General features: G+C 33.8%; 1 protein-coding gene across 5 annotated transcripts in view; it reads left to right on the forward strand.

The window, feature by feature from the left end:
- LOC136034123 (serine/threonine-protein kinase S6KL-like) overlaps positions 1–26,935 on the forward strand; it is a 362,015-nt gene that overhangs the window by 37,648 nt on the left and 297,432 nt on the right. For all 5 annotated transcript variants that reach the window (XM_065715275.1, XM_065715278.1, XM_065715279.1 and 2 more), the window contains exons 4-6: positions 1,228–1,345; positions 11,329–11,430; positions 15,962–16,085. In XM_065715275.1, coding sequence (XP_065571347.1) covers positions 1,228–1,345; positions 11,329–11,430; positions 15,962–16,085 — 344 coding nt within the window. The remainder of the gene's footprint in view (positions 1–1,227; positions 1,346–11,328; positions 11,431–15,961; positions 16,086–26,935) is intronic.

Consider the following 26,935-nt stretch of genomic DNA (forward strand, 5'->3'; position numbering starts at 1 on the left):
CTGCAGCCAAGATACCAATGAAATCTACATAACCCTCATTTATAATTAAATATACCGATTCTTTACATAAAATGACTGCAGTTGCAGCTGTAACCATGATATTACTAAAACGAGTAACCAGAAAATGAAGTTTGAAACGAAATTTTTCTTATACTATCTTGTCGAAAGATAAACGTGTATTGGATCATCATGTATATAATATTTTTTAAACACTTTAATTACTATTAGCTATAGGTCGTTCTTTAATACGGGTTTGTATAAATATATCTACATGTGTTTTATAATGTTAAAATCCTAGTTTGATCTTTGTGTGCAAGATGATGTTTGTAACATTTGTTACTCAAGTGCCATACTAAAATGTAGTTTTTCGTAAAAATTTATTGTATTTTTAAAGCTGTTTTTTTCATTAGAAAAGGCACTAGATGTAACAATTTCTTTTAAAATGAGCCATTAAACAGCTCTCTATGATGTTTGAGTGCTCTGCTAGCTGCGGTGGAAAAAACGAAAAGAAAAAAGATGCGTTCGATGCAGAATATCTTGGTTGCTACCACTTTTCTTGTTTTTCAAGCCAATAGATTTTCCTTGTTGTTCAAGCCAAGGGACAATAAGCTTTCTATACTGGGGTTTCGGACCAGATGATTCTAAAAGTCTACTTCTTGTTTTGATCTGACACTATTTTTAGAAGTTATGGGGTATTGTAATTTTTACTATGGGATGTGATCGTCTCTTACTAGCCTGCTAGCTACCGCTGCTGCAACCTGGATTAAAAATATTTTAGGTATGCCATGTAATTTTGAGCGTGAAAATTTAAGAAATTCAATAATTAGACACAAAAACATTAATAAAAGGGAGAGGGGCAGCATATTTTTCTAGTAAATAGTAACCGGTCAATTTACGTGTAGCTCTAAAAGACTGCTTAAGAATGTGATTTCTGGTAACCCTTTCAGCACCAATGGAAAAGCTATTCGTCCTCAAATGGGACGGAAAGAGGTCATAAGCAAGGATTTACAAAAAAATGAAGTTCAAGGAAGGGAAAAGAATGTAACTTTGAATAAATTGGGAAGGAGAAGGATTATACACAGCTCGTTTGGCCTCAGGTGACTTGATCTTGCAGTGAATTGCTAGTAGTAGCAGCAGTAGTAATTTACGTGTGGTTATACATTTTTTCAGTCGATTAGGATAATTGAGAAGCTTAATATCTTAGTCTTACTGAATATTTCTTTTCAGTTTATCTGCGGGAGCCCCTAGGAACACTGGAGATACAAGGTGGCCAATTGCATATTTTGAAGCAATTTTTCTTGGAGAATTCAAATTAAGAAATGGCCACTATAAAGAATCATATTCGGTGAGTTGTGAGTTTTCATGTCGTCTTTTTGATCTGTTTAGTTTGTTTGACCTGATCCTTCATAAACAAGGTGCTCCAATTCTCTCTCCACCCCCTCCACCATTCATCCAGGAAATCCCTCACTTTTTCCCCTATCTAGAACAAAACTGAAGTGGAATATTCTCGTCTAAAAACTGGACCGCAACTGGTTTACTGGTTGCATCTGATAGGAAATGCTGCTGTGTCACCACTTAAAACCATCCCTTTGTCACTCCTTTCTGTTTTCTTTTTTCTTTCTAGAGAATAGGTAATTTCGAAGTGTAGTTTTTTCTAGTATTACTGTTCTTTTATTCGTATTCTTACGATTTTATTGTCTCCTTTTTTGTTTCATTGCAAACTTTAAGTGGGGAATTATTATGTTGTCCAACTTCAGCTTTATTTGTTTCAATAAAAATAAAGCATATACGAAGAGAGGCACCCAAGTGGTCGTACTGACCATCTGTCAGGTATGGAAATAATACGTCAGGTGAACGTAAAAAAAGTGATGAAGTGAAGTAAAATATTCTACATTTCGGGTACTAAATATAATCGTTCTCTGTTTTGGATCTAGAATGTGTTCTACTTTCTTGTCTTATTTCTTTTTCAGGGGGTCTTAACTAAAAAAAAAAAAAAAAAAAAAAAAAAAAAAAAAAAAAAAAAAAAAAAAAAAAAAAAAAAAAAAAAAAAAAAAAAAAAACAAAGAAAGGGCACATAGGGCCTGGAAATTATAATCCCTGTAAGATGTCAGATATTTTTGTAGTCTGTATGTTTGAAGGATTTTGTGTTCAAACATTATTTTCAAAGGATTCCCCAGTCAAAATTTACAAATAATTTAAAGAATGAGATGCTCCTGAAACATGAAATAAATTAGGAAATGGCACATTTACTTGATAAAAAAAAACTAGAGACTATCTCTGTTTCCTGGACAAGAAAAAAAAAAAAACACTGACTTCGCCTAAAGTAGCTTTTGTTCTCAGCTTTGCCCATGTGCACTAAGATACGTTATAAGGACACGTCCAGCAATCATTTCTTCTTTCATTGACTGCACCCATCAGTATTAACTAATGCACCCATCTGCTTGAACTAAATTTTGGGCTAACATTATGTTTTAGAAAAGTTTATCCATAATGCAAAAAGAGAAAAAAAGATGGGGGGGCCTTTGCTGTGATGTGAAATGGTCCATTCAAAAACTATGCACCAGAATTTTTGTTACGACGATATATCAGTTTGTATTATTAGTTTCACGATCTCTTTGTAATTACCATTAAATGTTGGTGGTAGTTTCTTTAATGTGTTCTCAGTGAATATATTTCACGAAAACGAGTGATTGAGAACATTGAATTACATCGGTGGGCTCATCAGGCAGAAAAAAATATATTCTTTTTCAAGATAAAGTATGTTGGACCACATCCAAGTCATCGCGGTGTTGGTCGCTCTCAAGGAAGGAAAGTTTGAGAAAGTTCCTAAAAAAGGTTGATATTTCCGTTGACCATCCTCCCTTTGTTGGAGCAGATAGATATATCTATGGGGGTTTAGTTGCAAATCCTCTCTACGCTGACCACCTTACAATAGCAGCCCCCCCAGAAAATTTTCCTCCTTGAAAAATTCCCCATTGAAAATTATCCCTAGTGGAAAACTCATCCCCAGAAGACCCTCCCTCCCGCGAAAAGGTTTCTCAAGGACCCCCCCCCCTCCCAGTGGGAAATATCCTCCACTCGTAAAACTGTAAGGAAACCAAATGTAAAATGAGGGCCTTGTTAAAAAAATGAATAGCGTGGAAAAAATGAATATCTTCATTTAAAAACAAAAGAAAAAAAAATCCTTGACCCCATCTATAATTTTGTTCAATTAGTGACCTTGTTTAATAACTCATATTTTTTTATTCCGCTTGTTTTAATGCCGACTAGGCAGGGAATGTCGACTTTCTGAATTCAAGACATATTCCTTGATTGTTTTGTTTTTGAGTTGGTTATACCGACCTTGGTGGATTCACCCATAAGGTGCTTTCTGTTATTATGTTATATGATTATCTTATGCTTTCTGTTATATTATTTTTTGGCGAGTCTCAAATATGATCGTTGCACACAATACACTGCTCTTTAGTTTCGAATATATAGAAAAACTTGGCTGTGTCTAACATTCCTAAGTAAGTAGAAAATTGAGAATTTAAAGTGCCAAAACCCTATAGGCAAGTGTGTATTCTCCTGATGAGCCCTTGTGTTGGGTTGTTGCCTCTGAATTATTTGTTTTACTGTTTTTAATGTTTGGTAAATGACGACTTATAGTTACTGACGACATGACTGCTGATTGTGTATGGTTATACTGTTTAACCTATGTGATTGTATGGATGAGTAGGGTTAAGGCCTCATTCAAGTGCTGATTTATATTAATCACTAATGTAGGAAAACAGTCTTCCTTTTCTCCTTCTCTCTTTTTTTTAATGTGTTTGTGCTGTTGCATTGGTGATTTCTCTTTTCATTATATATATATAGAGTCCATATAGAGTTTCTTCATGGAAATCGTATTTTGTTGCACTCTTAAAACGATAAACAGGGAGTTTCACCAACGTAAAGATAGAAAAATTATTTTACACTGCACCAAAAAGAGTGTTGTTTTGATTCCTTATATATGTGTTGAAAGGAGTAGCACCAAAACGTCCCCTGGGGATGGCCAGCACCTCAAGAATTTTTGTGAGAATTTTGTAATAGCGATATGAAGTTAAATTGTTCAATTTTCACTATCATAATAATAGCAACATTTTGAAGTAAAAATGATATTCAGGACCGAGAAAGGGGAACCCATGCTCAAAGACACAAGTTTCATATCATCAGTCAACCATAGTCCGGGACGTCCTGCTGTTATAAATGCCCCGCGTGGGTTACCTATAAAAAAACTATCCTATAGTTGGGGGCATTTTACAAGCAGCGGTCTCGAAATGGATTTCCAAAGAGCTAATTTCTCTGCCAAAACGAATTTGCGGGGCAGCACTTAGTCAAATGGTAATTTTCAACATAAAAACACTGAACCAAATTCAAAGTACGAACCAACTATAGATGGCATTCAGGTACGTGGGTTAAACAGGTTAAAACGGTATTTAACGTGTATTTTGCTTCAATATTCTCTTACGCCTCACATCGATGTGGCTGTACTGCGGTGACATAACCCCCCAGTCTAATGAATAACCCCCCCCTTTTAGTACAAAAAAGGAGACACATTTAGTGCTTCTCATGCAAAAAAGTGATTTCTCTGTTGCTCGAAATGGTAGACAGGAATTCTCTCATACAGGATTTTAAATCCAATTGTGCAACTTTATTCCAAACTACCTCTGTTTTCGGCAAGTGTTCACGCTCTTTTTGAAACTCTTATAAATTTGTTTTTGAAAGAACCCTTAATTTTTAAGCTTGACTGAAATTTGCCCTTCCTGAATTAGCTTAAATTTGTAATTCGTTCTCACTAGACAGTTGTTTCCAGACCACCTTTTTAAACTTCTGGTTACCATGGGCTGTGGTTCAATCTTTACTAGATTGCAGTTGTCACTGTGAATATTTCTAAAGACTTTTTTCCAAAACCCTTCAGGTCATCAGCATTCGACGGTCCTTCATTTGCCTCAACTCTGAACACTGGGGTTGTATTGCCCTTAGTAGGTGGTTTCAATCTTTTAGTGGTGATCTTTTCCAGAACGCTTCTAACGGCTGTATTGATGTCTTCATAAATAGGATCTTGGCCTTCTGCGGTCGTAATATACTTTAGAACTGACCCTACGCTCTTGTTGTTCGCTTCTTTTGTTCTCTCAGTGCCGCCCTCTTGAAAGTGCCGCCCTGGATGGTACGCATCCCCTGCTTCCAAAATTCCTTGACTGCGTTTAATAATCGGTGAAAGGGGCTCATCTGCATTTCAAGATCACGTTTTTATCTTATGTTGGGATTTCCAAGGTTGACAACAGCTATAAGCTTCCATTTGATTTACTGGCAAGGATATTGGTATTTTTTGGTTAACCTACTTAAGTAATGAAAATCATGATGCAATGTTTATCAGATTATTCGAGCTTGAGAGGGAGCTGTTGGAAGGGATACGGTCCAAAGAACCCTATTATGGGCCTGTGATTATACTGATAAAAAAAATCCCTGCATCTCTCTGACATTGACAGAATCATGCTCACCACTTGTGCAATATTAAGAGTTTTTTTGATGCGCACATTAAAGTAATCAACAGCTGAAGATAACGAATCAATACATCCACGACAATACGGGCTAGCCTATTGTGAAAGATCGAACAGTTCGTAGTAACGAACTGTAGTAAGGAGCAACCCGGCTCAATAGTAAACGAAACTCTAAAAAAGAATTTTGATACTAATAGATACATCAAAAGAATTGGATTTTTATGCTGTTTTTAAATATATAAGTTTCATCAGGTTTAGTCTTACTCACCAAAATTTACGAGCCTGAGATAATTTGCCTTATTATAGAAAAAAGTGGGTCATCCACTAAAAGCCATAGAATCTTAAGGAAAATCACACCATCAGATTCAGAATATCAGAGAACCCAGAGAAAATTTGTCTTATTTTGCAAAATAGGGGAAAACACCCCTTAAAAGTCGCAGAATCTTAACGAAAATCACACCATTGCATTCATCGCATCAGAGAATCCTACTGTAGAAGTTTCAAGTTCCTATCTACAAAAATGTGGAACTTCGTATTTTTTGACAGAAGACCTATCACGGGTGCGTGTTTATTTGTTTGTTTGTTTTTTCTGTCTTTTTTTATTTTTTTCCAGGGGTAATTGTATCGACCAAGTCGTCCTAGAATGTCGCGAGAGGGCTCATTCTAACAAAGTTCTAGTGCCCTATTTAAGTGACCGAGAAATTGGAGGACACCTAGGCCCCCTCCCATGCTCATTTTTTCTAAAGTCAATTGATCAAAATTATGAGATAACCATTTTGTTCAGCATAGCCGAAAAACGTAATAACAATGTCTTTGGGGATGACTTACTCCCCCACAGTGTCCGGGGGAGGGGCTGCAAGTTACCAATTTTGACCAATGTTTACATAGAGTAATGGTTATTGGGAAGTGCACAGACGTTTTCAAGGGGATTTTGTGGGTTGTTTGGAGGGGGGGTTGAGCGAAAGGGGATACATGGGAGTATCTTTCCCTGGAGGAATTAGTCATGGGGGAAGAGAAATTTCATGAAGGGGGCGCAGAGTTTTCTAGCATTATGGTCTCGCTCTTTATGCTAAAGTATTTTTAGTAATTTCAACTATTTATTCTACGGCCTTTTTTATTCAGGGGTCATTCTTAAAGAATTGAGAAAAAATTTAAGCTTTAGTGTAAACAGCGAGGTATTAACGAGGGGGCAAACCCCCTCATATGCGTAATAAAAATATACGAATATATAAGTTCGTTACGTAAGTTCATTCGTAAGTTTTGTATTTTTTTACTAATAAAATCGTTCGTAAAAAATTAAAAGTTCTGGTTGCTTTTTTAAGTAACCAAAAAATTAGAAGGTAACCTTTTTAAGTAACCAAAAAAACTAGGCCTCCTCCCCCACCCCTTTTTTCTCAAAATCGTCCGATAAAAACTAAGAAAAAACTATTTAGCCAAAAAAAAAAAATTAAAGTGCAAACTTTGTTTTAATTATTAATGTGCGGAGAGCCAAAATCAAACATGTATCAATTCAAAACGCTCAGAAATTAAATAAAACAAAGAAGTTTTTTTAGCTGAAAGTAAGGAGTGACATTAAACTTAAAACGAACACATATTAATCCGTGTATCAAAAGGGCTGCTCCCTCCTCAACGCCCCGCTCTTTACGCTAATGTTTTTTTTACTGTGTTAAAAAGTAGAATTGATAGATAGAGTCAAACTGTAGCGTAAAGAGCAGGGTGTTGAAGAGGGAGCAGTCCCTTTCATACACGGAGTAATTTCTGTTCGTTTTAAGTGTTAATGTCGCTCCTTACTTTCAGTTAAAAAAACTTAGTTTTATTTATTCAATATCATAAGAGATCGCAGATGGAGATTCCTTGGGAACGTGCTACGTATGGAGAAATTCTGACTACCCATTGCAGCATTCCACTAAAAATCAAACAGATTTAGCCCACAGAGCTAGACCCAGAAACACCCCGCAATGTACGTATCAGACCAATCTACGTAATCTACACACGCCAATCAATCATTGGGGAGATTGGCGGATCCTTCTTGAATCCTTGGGTACCTGCAGAGGCACAGGAGTATCTAAGACAAGATGTATATTGTAACATACACGACTAAACTTGCGGCCAGAAAGCTTTAAAAACTTTAAGTATTATCTTTGGTGGATATCAAACACAATTTGTCAGATGTGTAATTATTATGTTTTGATTTTGCACAGTCATTTTTTGATCCTGAATACGTTTGGCGATTAAATTTAATTATTTAAGACAACACCCTAGGTAATTGCGGGATTATTTTGAGTTGAAAGACTCACAACATATCTATAAATGCAAATTCGGGTCTTGAATGAGTTAAAAGGGGAAAAACTCCAAGAGCCTCAGTTTGAACCATCCAATCAGACTGGCTGAAAATCTTTGTTTGACAAAGTGTGGTATGGTTGACTTCCTATTAAACCTATTTATGAAGCTTGTGTTTAAGTTGGGCATTTCCATAATTTAGTGCCATTGGTCTTCGCTAGACATGCTGCATCCGGATACGCTTTTTTGGACCTTTTGAGTATATTTATTAAATTGGTTACCTTGAAAATTTTGTATCTGGTGTCATAAAGGTCATTATTGGTATTAAAAGAACGACAAGCTGTTCTTTGGTTTGTCTTGCCTCTTAAAAGGGGGCAATAGAACCCCACATCTTCAACTGAATGAGCCCTTATCCAAGCTTCTACGATCTTCTGTTCTTTAAGATGACCTCTGGGGAAAGAAATGCATTGGATGCATCGCTTTTTGTTAAGTCACAATACTGTTACGTTGAACATTATACGCTGAGACATTTTTATCCAAATCATGATTCGTCACCACTATCTTCTACGAAGTAAATATGGCCCGGGGATAAAACACACTAGATTCTTTATTACATTCGAACATATAATCAGAAACGGTGTGAGACAAGCTCCATAGTTCCGCTTTGAGTAATATCAAGGGCCATTTCGAGGCCTCTTCTAATTCTCCGAGTCAAAATCAAGTGAAGTAATTAGAGGGGAAGAGGGGGAGTAACCCATTGCTTCAAGTATATTTGAAACTTAACAGTTTTACATTATCTTGTTTGAAACTTTAACAGCATATCTTCAAATTTGCTCTATTTACATTAATTAAATTTATTAGATTTATTAAATATAAATTAATTAAATTTAATGATGTTAATTAAATCCAGCCAGGGGATAAAAACACACTAGAAGCAATCTTTATTACATTCTAACATATAATCAGAAACGGTATAAGATCAGCTCCATAGCTTTGCTTTGAGCAATATCAATGTCAAACAGTTCGTGGTAACGAACTGTAGTAAGGAGCGATCCGGCTCAATAGTAAACGAAACTCTAAAAAACGGATTTTAAATATATAAGTTCTATCAAATTTAGTACTACTCATCAAAAGTTACGAGCCTGAGAAAATTTGCCTTGTTTTAGAAAGTAGAGGGAACACCCCTAAAAGTCATACGATCTTAACGAAAATCACACAATCGCATTCAACGTATCAGAGAACCCTACTATAGAAGTTCTAAGCTCTTGTCTACAAAAATGTGGAACTTAGTATTTTTTGTCAGAAGACCGATCATGGGTATGTGTTTATTTGTTTGTTTGTTTTTTTCCTCCAGGGGTGATCATATCAACCAAGTGATCCTAGAATGTCGCGAGAGGGATCATTCTAACGGAAATTAAAAGTTCTAGTGCCCTTTTTAAGTGATCAAAAAAATTGGAGGGCACCTAGGCCCCCTCCCACGCTCATTTTTTCCCAAAGTCACGGATCAAATGAGATTGCCATTTTGTTCAACATAGTCGAAAAACATAACAACAATGTCTTTGGGGCTGACTTACTCTCTCACAGTCCCCAGGGGAAGGGCTGCAAGTTACAAACTTTGACCAGCGTTTACATACAGTAATGATTATTTGGAAGTGTACAGACCTTTTCAGGATGATTTTTTGGTTGGGGGGTTTGGGGGAGGGGGCTATGTGGGAGGATCTTCCCTTGGAGGAATTTGTCATGGGAGAAGAGAAATTCTATGAAGGGGGTGCAGGATTTTCTAGCATTATTTAAAAAAAATGAAAAAATAAATATGAAAAAGTTTTTTTCGACTGAGAGTAAGTTCCAACATAAAACCTAAAACGAACAGAGATTATTACGCATATGGGGGGCCCATCTCTTCCTAAATAGCTTGCTCTTTACGCTAAAGTATTTTTAGTAATTTCAACTATTTATTCTACAGATTTTGTGATTCAGGGGTCAATCTTAAAGAATTGGGACAAAATTAAAGCTTTAGTGTAAAGAGTGAGGCATTAACGAGGGGGCAAACCCCCTCATATACATAATACTAATATATGAATGTAGAAGTTCGTTACGTAAGTTAATTTGCAAGCTATGTATATTTTTACTAATAAAAACGTTCGTCAAAAATAAAAATTTTAGTTCCCTTTTTAAGTAACCGAAAAATTGGAGGGCAACTAGGCTTCCTCTCCCACCCTTTTTCTCAAAATTGTCTGATTAAAACTAAGAGAAAGCCATTTAGCAAAAAAAAAATAATACGCAAATTTCGTTTTGATTATTCATTTGCGGAGAGCCAAAATAAAAACATGCATTAATTCAAAAACGTTCAGAAATTAAATAAAAAAAAACAACTATTTTTTTAAACTGAAAGTAAGGAGCGACATTAAAACTTAAATCGAACAGAAATTACTCCGTGTATGAAAGGGGCTGTTCCTCCCTCAACGTCCCGCTCTTTACGCTAAAGTTATTTATTGTTTAATAAAGTAGAATTGCGAGAAAGAGTAAAACTTTAGCGTCATGAGCGGGATGTTGGGGAGGAACAGCCCCTTTCATACACAGAGTAGCTTCTGTTCGTTTTAAGTTTTAATGTGGCTTCTTACTTTCAGTTAAAAAAACTTGTTTTTTTTTTATTTAATCCATTTTATTTAATCCATTTTGAGACCGCTTCTAATTCTCTGAATCAAAATCAATTGAAGTAATTAGAGGGGAAGACAGGGAGTAACCCATTGCTTCGAGTATATTTGAAACTTAACAATTTTACATTAGGCCTATCCTGTTTGAAACTTTAACAATATCTTCAAAGTTGCTTTAATGAATTAAAATAATTAAATTTACTTTTTCAATTAAATATTATAATGAAATTTAACTAAATTGAATTAAATAAAATATAAATTTATTAATTAAATTTAATTAATTTTTTATCAAATATATATCAATTAAATATAATTAAATTAATTAAATTCATCCAGGGGATAAAAACGAACTAGAAGTAATCTTTATTACATTCTATCATATGATCAGAAACGGTATGAGATAAGCTCGATAGGTTCGCTTTGAGCAATATCAATGGCCCTTTTGAGACCGCTTCTAATTCTCCGAATCAAAATCAATTGAAGTAATTAGAGGGGAAGAGGGGGAGTACCCCAATGCTTCCAGTATATTTGAAATTTAACAATTTTACATTATCCTGTTTGAAACTTTAACAATTTCTTCAAAGTTGCAGTTTTCGGGATTTGGTCATTTTAATAGTAAATCTTCCAAAAATGAGGTACAACTTAGGATTTGAGATTCTTTTATTATTTTTTCTGAGGATCTGAGCCTCAACTCTGGTGAGTCGGCATATAATCATAATAATGTTTTTCTGAAAACATTGCTCGAGGAGTAGGATAATAATGTCTTCTAACCTAGATATCTTAATATACTCTATATATTAAGACTATTATTTTCACCTCGAGTCTGTTTTCTGTAATAATGTCAGCCTTTTAAATTTATTATTCCCTTTCAGACAGTAAGAGAACTATCTTCTGGAAGTTTTGGAAAAGTCTACCTTACTAAATCATTGGAATCAGGACAATTGTTCGCTGCAAAAATACTCTCAAAAGCCCAGGTAGGCAATAATTGAAGAAAAAGAAGATATTATAGTCTCGGAAATTTTATTCTTCTTGTTATTTTTATATTGCCGTTTTTAGTATCATCTACAAGCTTTATTGCAGAAGGTTTGAATCTTGAATCGTCACTTGGGGAATAAAGTCGTTTGCTTAATAAGAGGTGACTAAACATGAGGCAAAAAGGATAGAGAGAAGATATCAAATATAGTAAGACATAGAAAGTCCATATTTTACCTGGAGAGGGGGGGGGGAGTGACACGAGTTGTTTTGTTTTTACAAGGAGTTAAATGGGAGTATATCAAATGTATCGGATTAACGACGCTTCTTGACTACTAAGGTCCCTGCGTTGAAATTAAAAATTAATTTCTTTTTTATTGAAAAAATTTAAAGTGAAGATAAACCTCATCCTCTGGCACCACTTGTACACCTCGAACTCAAATCACTCATGTTAAGGCTTTTAGAGGTGACTTCGTATAAATTGCATGCTCTAAATTCAAATTCAACTTAGTAATATGATACTTTCTTACCCTTTTAGAAAGGATAGAGGATAAGTCGACCAAGTTTTCACTCTTAGGGTAAAAATTAAGAAGTGCCTGATTTATCAAACACTTTGGTCATCAGTTTCATAGATTATGAGCAAGCGTTTGATTCTGTTGATAGAAGGGCTTTAGCGAAGGTCTCATCCTTGTATGGTTTACCAGGTAAATACTTTAAAGTGATTAGTGCTATGTACGAGAATATCACTGCTGCGGTTAAAGTAGGAAAGGAGGTTAGTAGCTGGTTTCCTATTTAATAGGTTTCCTATTTAAGCAGTTAAGCAGGATTGTGTTCTCCCCCTCTATATGGATCATTTTGATGGACTTCGTCTTGAGGAGCACAGGAAAGGCAATGGGAGACCAGGGAATCAAATGGAGAGGAAAAAATTCTATGTAATTAGATTATGCTAATGATTTAAGCATCCTAGAGCAAAATGAACGAACTTTTAGACGTTTTGCGAGTTCAGGGTGCTAAAATAGGTTTGAAAATTAATGTTGAAGACCAAGTCGGTTAGGCTAGGAATAAGTGAAGATGAAAACGTTGCCCTGGGTTGATCAGATGGATATACCTTGGCTTTATAGCTTCACTTATCTTGGTAGTATCAAACAGTTCGTGGTAACGAACTGTAGTAAGGAGCGACCCTGCCTAATAGTAACCGAAACTCTAAAAAATGGAATTTTGATACCTTTGGTTACATCGAAAGAATCACATTTATACGCTGATTCTAAATAAATAAGTTTCACCAAGTTTAGTTTTACCCATAAAAAGTTACGAGCCTGAGAAAATTTTGCCTTATTTTAGAAAATAGGGGGAAACACACCCTAAAAGTCACAGAATATTAACAAAAATTACACCATCAGATTCAGCGTATCAGAGAACCTTACTGTAGAAGTTTCAAGCTCCTATCTACAAAAGCGTGGAATTTTGTATTTTTTCCCAGAAGACAGATCACGCATGCGTGTTTATTTTATTTTTCTTTTTTTTTCTTTTCCACAGGGGTGATCGTATCGACCCAGTGGTCATAGAACGTCGCAAGAGGGCTCATTCTAACGGAAGCCAAAATTTCTAGTGCCTTTTTAAGTGACCAAAAAAGTTGGAGGGCACCTAGCCCCCCTCCAACTCACATTTTCCCCCAAAGTCACTGGATCGAAATTTTTAGATAGCTATTTTTGATCAGTGTAGTCGAAAAACCTAATAATTATATCTTTCGGGACGACTTAATCCCCCACAGCCCCTGGGGGAGGGGCTGCAATTTACAAACTTTGACCGTTGTGTACATATAGTAATGGTTATTGGGACGTGTACAGACGTTTTCAGGGGGACTTTTTCACGTTAAAGGGGGGTCAGGGAGGGATTTTCTAGCATTATTTAAAAAAAAAAAAATGAGAAAATAACTAGAAAAAAGTTTTTTCAGGTGGAAGTAAGGAGCTGCATTAGAACCTAAAACGAACAGAAATTATTACGGATATAAAGGGGTTCGTCTCCTCCACAGTACCTCACCTTTACGCTAAAGTATTTTTTGGTATTTTCAACTATGTTTTCTACGGTCTTTGTGATTAAGGGGGTCACTCTTAAAGAATTGGGACCAAATTGAAGCTTTAGTGTAAGGAGATTATGTAGATGACTTGAGTGTCCTAGGTAAAAATGTTTGCAAAATGAATGGGTGTTGGAGGTTATGAGAATTCGGTGTGCAAGAATAGGTTTAATGTAAAGAAGCATAAGTCGCTTGAACAAAAGACATGAAGGTGAAGAGGTGATGTTTGGCAATGAGAAGATTATTTAGGTAAATAGTTTCATTTTCCTGGGCAGTATCAAACAGTTCGTGGTAACGAACTAAAAGTGAGGAGTGACCTGGCTTAATAGTAACCGTAACTCTAAAAAACGGGATTTTGTTACTAATGGATACATCCAAAGAATTGGATTTTTATGCTAATTTTAAATATGTAAGTTTCATCAAGTTCAGTCTTACCCATCAAAATTTATGAGCCTGAAAAAATTGCCTTATTTTCGAAAAAAAAGCGAGAAAAACCCCTAAAAAGGATAGAATGTTAATGAAAATCACATAATCATATTCAGCGTATCAGGAAACCCTATTATAGAGGTTACAAGCTCCTATCTGCAAAAGTGCGGAATTTTGTATTTTTTGCCAGAAGAAAGATCACGGATGTGTCTTTATTTGTTTGGTTTTTTGTTTGTTTTTCCCGGGGGTGATCGTATCAATCCTGTGGTTCTAGAATATCGCGAGAGGGTTCATTCAAACGGAAATGAAAAGTTATAGTGCCCTTTTTAAGTGACCAAAAAATTGGAGGACAACTAGGCCCCCTCTCACGCTAATGTTTTCCCGAAGTCACCCGATCAAAATTCTGAGATAGCCATTTTATTCAGAATGGTCAAAATCTAATACTAATGTCTTTGAGGATGATTTAATCCCCATAGTCCCCGGGGGAAGGGCTGCAAGTTATGAAATTTGCCCAATGTTTATATCTAGTATTGGTTATTGGGAAGTATACAGACGTTTTCTGGAGGAATTTTTTCTGGTGGGGGAATGGTCGGCGGGAGGGTATTACGTGGGAGGATCTTTCAATGGAGGATGTTTTCTTGGGGGAAGGGACATTTCTTTGAAGGGGCGCCGGATTTCCAAGCATCATTTAAAGAACGATCAGAAATTGAATAGAAAAAATAAGTTTTTTCAACTCGAGATAAGGAGCAACATTAAAACTGAAAACGAACAGATATTATTAAGTATTTGAGGAGGATTGTCCCCTAGTCAATACCTCACTCTTTACGCTAAAGTTTTTTTTATTACTTTCAAAAGAACTATCTTTTCTAATTAAACGGGCTTTGTGATTCAGGGGTCATTCTTAAAGAATTGGAAAAACATTCGAACTTTTGTGTAGAGCGAGGTATTGCCTAGTGGGTGAACTCCCTCATATAAGTAATAATTTCTGTTCGTTTTTTTAATGTTGCTCTTTACTTTCAGTTGAAAAAATTAATTTTTTCATTTCATCATTAGCAAAGACGATGGTTGCAGGAAAGATACAGAAAGAGTAATTTCTATAAACTATGATATTGTTTCATAGCTGAAAAAAGACTTGGAAGAATAAGACGACAAGTCAACAAAACAGCACAATAATATTTGAAATTACAGTAACGAGAGCGGTCTAGTATAGTTTTTGAAATATGGGCACTTCGGAATAGAAAGTTCGTTATATTCTTTTCAGGGGACCTGTCATGGATAGATTTAGGCACTCGTCTGATTGACGGTATGTCAAACAAGAAACTACATGCCAAATTTGGTTCTATCTAACTTTCTAGGGTTATAGTAAAAAAAAAATAGACTGAATGCTAGTAGACGTTTTGCGGATGAAGGAGGACAGATTGCCAAAGAATATTCTTTTTTGCCAAGGATGTGGGGCCAACAAAGAAAAGCTAACTCATGAATGGAGTAGAAAGATGCTAGATCCTGTAAGGGATAATTTGAGGGAAATTAAAACTTCTAGGGAGAGGGGATAAGGTGAAGTTTTGAATAGATTGGGGCGGAGGAGGGTCACGTGCAGCTGTTTTGGCTTCAGGCATATTGGTACTGCACTTTCTGGTTTTTAGTAGCAGTAGTGGTTTCAAGACTTACGATTGAATACAACGACAATATGTATAAGTGCCGCTAGACTTTAAGGCTATAATAAATTATAGACTAAATTATATACAATTATAAATTTGAAATTATAATTAATTATAATTATAATAAAAATATTATTTTAATTATAATAAATTACAATTATAATCATTAGTTATAAATCACAGTTATATAAACTATATAACTATGAATTAAATATAATTAAAGATTATTTATATAGCCTAAATTATAGGCTATATAGTAGCATTCCCAGTGAATCATTTGATGTTTGAAGCCTGAGCAGGAAGTTCAAAAGGAAGTCTGAAGTTTGAACTTTCGGTTTAAAAAATAGAAAACTTGAAGGTACCCATTTTTTTCAGATTATTTGTGAGAGAGCAGTTCAACAAACCAAAGACGAAGTATCTATTCAGTTAATGTGTGGCCACAATCCCTTTATCATTCTTTGTTTTGAATATTGGCAGGAAAGAAGGAATATAATTATTGGTAAGTTGTTTCCGATCTAATTTTGTATTTGCAAGTATAAAGTTGGGCAAGTTTATTTTGCCTCGTTCCTTTTTTTTAATGACAGTTTTTACTGATGGATTAATTATTTATTGTTATCTGGGCTGGTTTTGAACTTTCAGCTTCTCTTCTTTTTATATTTATCGTTTTCAGTGTCAGTCCTACGTCAGTTCTAGAAATATCATCAACGTCAGTTCTAGAAATATCGCTTGCTTGTGTGAAGTACTTGAAAGGATTAGTTTAACATAAAAATCCGCTACTTTAACTTCAATGTGTATTAATTAGTTTCTTTATTTCAATATTTTATCTTTATTTAATTTATTTATTTTATATATTTTCTTATTTTATCTATATATTTATAAATTATTTATTTATTACTTATATGAATTCATTATTTTAATTTACTATTGCATCTTGTATATTTATTTATTATATTTTTGTATTGTTTCGTATACCACCGTTTATTTGAGCTTACGGATTCTTGAAATTTGTAAATAATCATGTAGTGAATAGAAATATAATGAACGTAGACAACTAAGAGGCAATTTAAAACTTCAATGTCAAAAAGAAGTTGAGTGATTTGGCATCTAAAGCGCTAGAGTATTGACCAAGGATGTTGACTTTCTTATATCTGGCAATTTATTTATTATAAAATCCAGTTGTATAATCTCATTCTAAGAGCATTTTAATCTACTGGAAAAGTGTCAAATCCTCTTCTGTTTGTGCATTTGTTTGCGTTTTAATTAGTTTCTTTGTTTCAATATTATATCTTTATTTTATTTATTTATTTTATCCATTTTCTTATTTTATCTATTAATTTTATTTATTTATTAATTATATTAATTATTATTTTTATATTATATTATTATTGTATAAATTATTAATTTATTATTTATATAAATTCACTATCTTAATTTACTATTGCATCTTATATATTTATTTATTTTTGTATTGTTTTGCATACCACCGTGTATTTGAGCTTACGGTTTTCTTGAAGTCATGTAGTGAATGGAAATAAGAAAGGATGTAGACAGCTAATAGCCAATTTAAAACTTTGATGCTCAAAAAGAAGTTATTTGATTTAGCATCTGAGGCGCTAGAGTATTGACCAAGGATGTTGACCTTAATGTATCTTTTTTTTTCTTTTTTTTACACCATCTTGTTTAATAATCTCATTCTAAGAGCATCTTAATCTACTGGTATAAAATCCTCTTCTGTTTGTGAATGTGTATACGTATCAAAATCGAATTACCGCGGGCTTGCATTTTCCAAGGCAAATATCAACTTCTACATAGACAAAACAAACGCTGGAATAATCATTTGTATGAAAACCAAGTAACTTTGATGCTTCAGGAAGCAATTATTTACATTCAAGGGGGAATGCAAAGATATCTTCGTAGACATGAAGTAACTGTTTTGCTATCTAAATAAAACTTGAGCTTATGTTAACTTCTGTTTTAGTTGTATTTGTGATGTAAATACGATGGCATAGATTTGGAATGCAGAGGTGCATAAATAACCAAGAATAAATGCTTTTTAGCCTTGGTTCCTTGTAAATTACCGCTTTGATTTGAATGCAAATATCAAGTATTTTCTTGATGAGAGAGAAAGCTTGTTTTCCAGGTTGCCTATGAATTAGGCTGGTGAGATTTGGAATATGCTCGAAACTACAAAATATATCAATGCAAAAAAGTATTAGTGTACAAATAGATAGCAGGAAAGACTAAGATAATTTCACAAAATTTCTGATTTTGCACGAGCTTATCATTTTTCTTAAAACTTCCAGACGTTCGGTTTTTTGGATAGATTATTTTAAAAATTCTCCCTGTCACATACATATTCATGAATGACCGAGTGAAATAATTTTAGGGGAGGAGGAGAATTAGCTCTCAACATTTCCAAAAGTTTTTATTTGTAGGGCTTTCTACGTGACATCTCAAAATTTCTCAGTCTTTCATGCAAGCCTAACCGTGTGGCTGGGTAACTTAGGTTTGTTTTATTCTGAGACGGTTTGGATTTATCAAATATGCTATATTACAATTATGAAGAAGTCAAACCACGGGCTACGATCTGGGTTTTACACAGATGAAGGAGGAGCTACAGCCTACAAGCAACATTGAGCAGATCTACTCTTTGGTTTACATTGAACTTAAACGTTGACTAGAAAGGAGAAGCTGATAAGAGTTACATTCTTTGGTGATTGAACATGAGGATAGAGCAAGATTTAAAATGTTGGCGTTTCTAGGCCCAATCGTTTGTGCCGCTCTGTTTTTGCGAGGTTTTCAGGGAAATCCCTGAAAATTCGGGGATAGTGGAAGCACTGAACATCATGCAATTGATGAGCCAAAAGTAATGAAAGAGAGTGGTGATACTGAACTCTCAGCTTCCATTCTTGGGAGACATCTGACAGTTTATAAGTGGCCAAGGAATTCCTGTGTTGTTTTAAAATCACTTTTCTGTGAATAGGCAGCGCGGCGGTGGAGTGCACCTGGCACTTTGACAATAAATCACGTCAGCCAAGTTTTTGTTAAGAAAAAAAAAAATCAATAATTGATGATTTAATGCCCCGCTGGTATTGTGCGCCCCTAGGCCGGGGGCTAGTGGGCCTATTGGTAAATCCAGGCCTGCATGGGAAGATATGAATGAAAAACTGCCTACGTTACTCATAGGATAGCGTCTGGCACCTTTGTTAAAAAGTAGGAAATTTCAAAGAAAGTTTGATAGCAAAATTAATTAATTAATAAATAAAGCAAAGGAATGAGCAATCCACAGTTCCCGATTTTTGATCAAAAGACTCGACCCGGTTAAGGAAGAATTTGCTTCAGTTTCACTTTTTAAAAGAATACTTAATAATGCTATTTAATACCTTTTCTAATGACGACATGATAACCCATATAAGGGTACCAGTTTTCTTTTGTTTATTCTAAGAGCATAATTAGAGGCACCCTTGTGCCTTCAATCAAATGAAAAAGGGAAAGAGATCCTTGATAGTTTACACTCGACAGGGATCCTTCTTAATGAGAATTAGAAGTTGAATCTCATTTAAAATTCTCAAAAAGAGGGATAAAAGAACCCTTCTTTATTGGATTCAATGAAGCATTCTCCAAGGGGAGAGATATCTTGCCAATTGTCAGAGTTTTATCTTTCTTTGATGATGAAGTTGTGTTTAATGAATGAAATTATTAAGGATCGTGAAGTTGAAAATATATATTTGCGTGAAGCTGTGTATTCATATGAAACTATATAATTATTGCTTTACAGTGTTTAATTAATACTTCATATAGTAAGTTACATTATATATATTAAGCTATTTAACTTGATGTCGTACATTACAAAGTTGTTACTTCAAATTAATTAAATCAATGGGTCAGTAGTAAAGACTCAAATAAAAATATGTGGTTTTGTCATAGAGCCCAATATGAATATGAACAAATCCAGTGGATCCATATCAATTTCTTATTATTAATTCCTCTGGTGGCATTCAGGGAGGAAATCCCTCCTTTAAATTTTAACGAGTCCCCTTTTCAATATTTTCATAAAAGATACAAATGAAAGCCCCCCTCCCTATGGTTTTAAAGCATTTTTGTATGTTCGAAAAAATTGAACGTAGGTAATTTCTGCTGATGCATCAGTATATCTGTTGACGACGGTCACTCTAATGTGATCGAAATATTCAGTATTTTTTTTCACTGTCTAATAAAAGGAATTATCCTTATTTGAACTGTTATTTATCGAAAAGAATAGAAAAAAAATATTGCCCGTGCTACCTTCATTTGTTTGAATTTATGTCCCTGGTCAGCTCTTTCCAGGAAGCTCCTGTATTTCTCATCGCGGTCACGTCTCATTAATTTTTACTGGTTGCGGGATACCACTAAGGCCCTAATTTTGTTGACACTAAACTGTCAAGTTTTGTTGAATCATATTCATGTATCCTTTCTTTAAAGAGAATAATTCTCAGTATCTTCTGTATATTCGTTATTGTACTTGCTGCCCACGGGCTATATAAATTGTCTTGCTTCTCTCGGCTTTCCTTGTGTAGTTTTACCAACTTTTTGAATTATTTGAAATTTTTTCTGTAGGGTAAGAGCTAGAATCGTATCTGAAAGTAAGTGATTTGTTTTAATCAGTTAACTTATGAAATTTTTACTAAAAGTCAGTTTTTAATATTCTCAAGTAAGTTTTCTTATCAGCTTGGAAATTCAAACAACGTTGAAATTCTTATTATAGAAAGTACTACTGAAGAAAATTGTCTAGTAATTCTTCTCTTACATTAGTTCAAGTTTAAATAGTATTTTAATTATTTAGCTCGGTCATTTTTTGGAACATCCTTCCTGAGTATTTCGAAAAGTTTTTTTTTCACTAGTTAAGATCGTAATAAATCGTAGTAAATCAAGTAAAAAGATCGTAATAAATCAAGCTTTCAAATCAAGTCTTTTGTGACTGATATGTTTTTTGGTTTAATGTTTGTGCTTTTTTCTCTTGCGCAGCATTGATTTTCTATGATTTTATGAAGACCTACTATATTTGTTCTTGCGTATCTCATCCTTTGCTGTATATACCAGATTTGGAGTTTTCAATGTAGTATGCCGCATTCTGTTTTTTTTTTTTAGTTTTTGCTTTAGTTTGTTTGTGCTTCTTTTATTTTTATTTATGAGTAGGTTGACTCGTATCCACTGTAATGCTTTAAACTCAATTCACGTGACTCAAACTCACGTGATTTCAAGGCTTGTACTGTTGTAATTCAAAATACAATATTATAAAGTTGTGTTGTAAAGGAAAAAACTAACATTTGAAACATATCAGTTTAATGCTGAATTCTTGAAATTTAACTCTGAGTTTAGGTAATTTCAAAGCCTATAGGCTACAACTGAATTTAAAATTGTAACATGATTGTAAGCTAATGGTTTACAATAAAAATAGAAACAAAACATTTTAAGTAAAAATAGCTCATATTACTTATGAATGAAGGTGGCACAAACTTCTTCTTCTTCCGATTGCAACTGAGATGTTGATGATTTTATAGTTATCCACTTGCTTGGTCCATCATCCCCATGTGTATGATGTAGGTATTTCTTTGAAGACGACACTGCCTTTCTATGACCTGCCTTTCAATGGAAAAATAAAAGTTCAAATAAGGATAAGTGTTATTTCTATTTGAATTTTTATTTGTTTGTCATAAAAAGGCAATGTGGTCTTTGAAAAAATACCTCATTCAAGAGTCATACACAATATTTGTTTCCCTTAGGTCAGGATGTCAATATGCTTTAATTGGGGGGAGGGGAGAGGAGGAGTGCTAGCTTTCCCAAAATTTTACAAAAAGTTCGTTTCAACTACTAGTAATGTGGGAAAAACCCAAAATATTTTCGTGTAATTGACAAGACGACAAGAATAAAAAAAAGAATACCGTCCTAAAATGTGCTGTTTAGTATCTACAATTTACCACCAATATTTCGGTCCAAGTTAATTGCCTTTAATGTGCCACTCAAACTTCTCTTAGGTTTTTTTTTCTAACCATTTCACCAGAGCATAAACACAAACCGAGTATAGAGAAAACCCGAAGTAATTTAGAGAAAAGCTTGTTTTCTGTGTATTTTTAGGTTTTCGCAAGGCCCCCAAAGACGGGTACCAAAAAATTCAAACATCTGAGCGTGTAAAATCCATTCAGAATATATATGAGATTTTTTTCAGCAAAAGCAGAATTTTAGACGTTTTGTCACGGACTGAACCTTTCAAAAAAGAGCACTAACTGAAAATGTTTACCTGATTACTGAGAGGGGACTTTAATTTACTTTTAATGAAATTCTACCGACAGGACAGGTTTTTGCATCTATGATGTTCAACAGGAGTGAAGCGAAAATGATATGTTTTTCAGAGGTTTCTGGAATCTGGCTACTAAGTGAAATTACACTCTAGTGAGAACTGCTTTATTGAGCTAAAGATCCTATATATATATATATATATATATATATATATATATATATATATATATATATATATATATATATATATATATATATATATATATATATATATATATATATATATATATATATATATATATATATATATATATATATATATATATATATATATATATATATATATATATATTAGGAACTATAGTTCTATTCTATAAAATGAAATAGTTGTATGCCATAATCAAAATTTCTCCCACACTAAGACCTTCTCTTCTTCAAATAACATGAAATTTTGGCTGCCAAATTAGCATTACTATTCTGTCAGAATTAAATTTTAAAAAAATAAGTTTTTTCAACTGAAATTAAGGAGCAACACCAAAACATAAAATGAAAAGAAATTATTACGTGTATGAAAGGGATTGCCTCCTCTTCAACACCCCTCTCTTTACGCTAAAGTTCTTAATACTTTTTAAAAAGCTTCCTATTATTCTAATTAGACGACCTCTTGTGTTTCAGCAGCTGTTCTTAAAAAATCGGGACAAAACTCAAACTTTAGTGGAAAGAGTGAGGTGTTGAGGAGGGGGCAATCCGACAAAGAGAAAGAGTCTCGTATAGGAATTCCGGCAAATTTCAACAGTGTAAAATTTGGCATGAAAAATTCGCCCCCTACAAACTTCCCTCCCCACGACAAATTGTCTCCGTGAAAAATCCCACATGTAGAAAATTTGCCCCTTCCCCCTCACCCAGAAAATGTATTCACACTTCCCAATAGCAAACACTACATGCAAACAATGGACAAATTTTGTAACTTAAAGACCTTTTCCCAGGGGTCGCGGGAGGTCATGAAGTCTAAAAAGGTATTTTTATTCGGCCTTTCAACTAAGCTGAACAAAATGGCTATATCAAAATTTTGATCGGCCGATTTTGAGAAAAAAGAGCCGGTGGAAGGAGGTGTAGCTGCCCCCCAACTCTTCGGTCTCTTAAAAAGGATATTAGAACTCTGAATTTCTGTTTTAATGAACCCTCTCCCGATACTCTAGGACCAATGGGTCGATACGATCACCCTGAAAAAAAAAATCATCCGTGATCTTTCTTCTCGCAAAAAAGCTCCACATTTTTGTAGATAGAAGCTTGAAACCTCTACAGTAGGATTCTCTGATATGTTGAATCTGATGATGTGATTTTCGTTATAAAAATCACATTTTTTTGATATGTCTATTAGTATCAAACTGTTTTTTAGAGTTTCGGTTACCATTGAGCCGGGTTGTTCCTTACTTTCACCAAGAACTGTATGAAAATCCGGCGGTTTTCAGTTCTTTATTCTCATTGGATTTAAAAATCCCATTTTCATCACTATAGAAAGCAAGGGTAATTTAGAAACTCGAATTCTGTCTTAAATAAAATGAGCTATTTTTAACGTCAGCCGCACATTCCTAGAAATACACTTTTCCAGTCCCAGAATTCCTTTCCTAAACAACAGTATTAAAGATTTACTTTCACTTGGAAGTGAATATCTTTCGGTTTAGAGAATATATGACTACTCTCCACACAAAAGCTTATGCTGTTAAATGCATGTCTCATGTATTCTCTTGGAACAGGCCCTAGGAGTACATGTAAAGAGCTCTTTTGAAAGGATATATTGTTTTAACATAAAATAACGGATGATCCTTAGAGAAATTTCCCGGTGGATTTTATATTTAAGAGCTGGGAAACTTATGAACAAAAAAAAATTAATCCGTGTTGTCCTGTAGAAACAAATTGGAAATTCAAGGTTTCATGGGACGGGGAAAAAATCTTCAGCTAGGTAACCATTATAATACAACATTAACATGTTGATTATGGATAATGTAGGACAATGCGAAGTAGGACAATGAAGTAGGACGGAGTAGGACAATATAGGACAATGGATAATGTAGGACAATACACGGTTGAAGTAGTTGAAAGAAGCTACTATTTTGTTTCAGTTTGTTTTAATAGTTCTCATTTTTGAAATAAAGGAAGCTGATCAAGAAAATATTCACGGAATTATGCCGTGAGGAATTATTCCTCCTTGGAGGAATTATTCCTCCGTGAGGAATTATTCCTCCTTGGAGGAATTATTCCTCCAAGCGGGAGGAATTTGATAAGTCTCTCTTTTTTCATATCAAAGAAAGAAATTATGTTGGTAATAGCCTCTCAAAATGGAAAATGCTGCTTAGCATCCATTCAAGGATTACCAACTTTTTGGTCCACGAATGTGCCCCCTGAGCACCCAAAAATGTGTCATTTTAGCTAAAATGTGTTCATCTTGAAACCTTGAAAATAACAGGTTACTTTCTTTACCAGTTGGATTATTGACCAATAGCCACTTTGTGAACCTCTTTCAAATCGGATAATTGACATCAAATACAATGATGACGAAAAATATTTATATGAAACATTCATACAAAATGACTTGGTGTGAAAGCACTTCAAGTATTTTTAGTAATTTCAAAAGAACTATTTATTCTAATGAAACGACCTTTGTGATTCAGGGGCCATTCTTAAAGAATTGGAACGAAATTCGAACTTTAGTGTAAAGAGCGAGGTGTTGACGAGGGGGCAAACTCCTTCATATACGTAACAAAAATAAAAATTGACATCAAATACAATGGTGACGAAAAATATATATATAAAACATTCATACAAAATGACTTGATGTGAAGGCAATTAAAGTAGTAATTTCAAAAGAGCTATTTATTCTAATTAAACGAACATTTTGATTCAGGGGCCATTCTTAAAGAATAGGAACGAAATTCGAACTTTAGTGTAAAGAGCGAGGAATTGACGAGGGGGCAAACCCCCTCATATACGAACCCCGAACCCCCTCATTTATATAAAAATATACAAATATAGAAGCTTATTGCGTAAGTTAATTTGTAATTTATGTATATTTATTACTAATAAACAACGTTCTTAAAATAAAGTTAAAAGTTATAGTGGCCTTTTTAAGTAGAAAATTCGAACCTCATTCTGGGTATGGGAGTTTGTAGGATCCCTTGTTCTTGCGATGATTTCTATATTGGAAGGACCCACCAACAAGTGGGAAAGATTAAAAAAATTAAAAAAATTTTAAAGTAAAATTAACTCAGATTTAGTATCTTGAATTGTCATTCAATTTCGGATTCTTTTTACTCAGTTACCGTTTCACAGTTGCATGGAAAGGGTATTCTTTTATTTTAATGTTTTTTTTTAAACAGTTCATTTTGATTGTTCCTTTTCTGTTTAATCAAATAAAACACGTTGTGTTTTATTTTCGCACTGAGGATGGTTGATTTGAGGCCCCGGCTGATATATTTGCCCTGTTTTTTTTTTCATTTTTACTGGCTGGGACTATCCTCGTTTTTTCTTCTTCATGAATATCTTCTCTCATCTTGTCAAAGAGAACAGCTTAACCCGAATTTGGAGTATCATAGGCCAAATACTAACTCTTCATTTCTGATCGTAGTTCAAGTTGAAATGCAGTATAATCCTTTTAGAGATTTACCTAGAGTTTTTATCATAAGCTTACCTAGACTTGAGTGCAAGAGGAAGTTGTATGTTGACTTAAGGATTCCCTTGAGTATGTGGTTTGGACAGTTTTCAAAATAGATGAAAATTTCCCTTTCTCGACTTTCTTCATTTTTGAAATATTTTCCTTCGAGAATTGTCTGAACTAAAGTTTCCAATATCATGCTTAATTACGGTTTAAACTTGTTCGCTATTCCGACGAGTGGAATATACGAAATCCCTTCCGAAGTGGTCCAGAATGACTTGTTCTACACTGGTAAAATTGTAATTTGCTTTGTTCTGCCATATATATATATATATATATATATATATATATATATATATATATATATATATATATATATATATATATATATATATATATATATATATATATATATATATATATATATATATATATATATATATATATATATATATATATATATATATATATATATATATATATATATATATATATATATATATTCTTTTTTATGTGTTTGTGCTGTTGCATTGGTGATTTCTCTTTTCATGATATATATATATATATATATATATATATATATATATATATATATATATATATATATATATATATATATATATATATATATATATACATATATATATACCGAGAGCCCGGTGGCGAAGAGATAATCAAATATATTTGGTTATTAAAGCAATTCCAATTTCTAACAACAATTTCTACTAAGTTCCAAACTTTTGGTTTTCTTTTTTTTAAGTTATTTGAGCTGTTGTAATCCCTTGTTAAAATACGTACAAATATTGTTGCAATTACCAGTTTTTTGGTCTTTACGCAATTTAATGTCTTTTCATAATGAGTCTGGTCAAAGATTAAATAAAAAAAAAACTAATTTTTTTAGCTGAAAGTAAGGAGCGACATTAAAACTTAAAACGAACAGAAATTACTCCGTATATAAAATGGTTTGTCCCCTCCGCAATGCCTCGCTCTTTACGCTAAAGCGTAAATTATTAAAATGAAATTTGTATATTAATTCTTTTTTTGGCTAAATGGCTTTCTCTTAGTTATGATCAGACGATTTTGAGAAATAAGGGGTGGAGAAGGAGGCCTAGTTGCCCTCCAATTTTTCGGTTGCTTAAAGAGGCAACTAGAACTTTTAATTTTTAACGGACGTTTTTATTAGTAAAAATTATACATAACTTATAAATTAGCAACTTACGTAACAAACTTTCATAATCTTATATTTTTATTGTGTATACAAGGGGGTTTGTATCCTCGTTAATACCTCGCTCTTTACACTAAATCTTAAGTTTTGTCCCAATTCTTTAAGAATGACCCCTGAATCAGAAAGGCCGTAGAATAAATAGTTGAAATTACTAAAAATACTTTAGCATAAAGAGCGAGGTATTTATCTCCTCCTA

This window comes from Artemia franciscana, chromosome 12, assembly GCF_032884065.1.
Source record: "Artemia franciscana chromosome 12, ASM3288406v1, whole genome shotgun sequence".
NCBI classification, from domain to species: Eukaryota; Metazoa; Arthropoda; class Branchiopoda; order Anostraca; family Artemiidae; genus Artemia; species Artemia franciscana.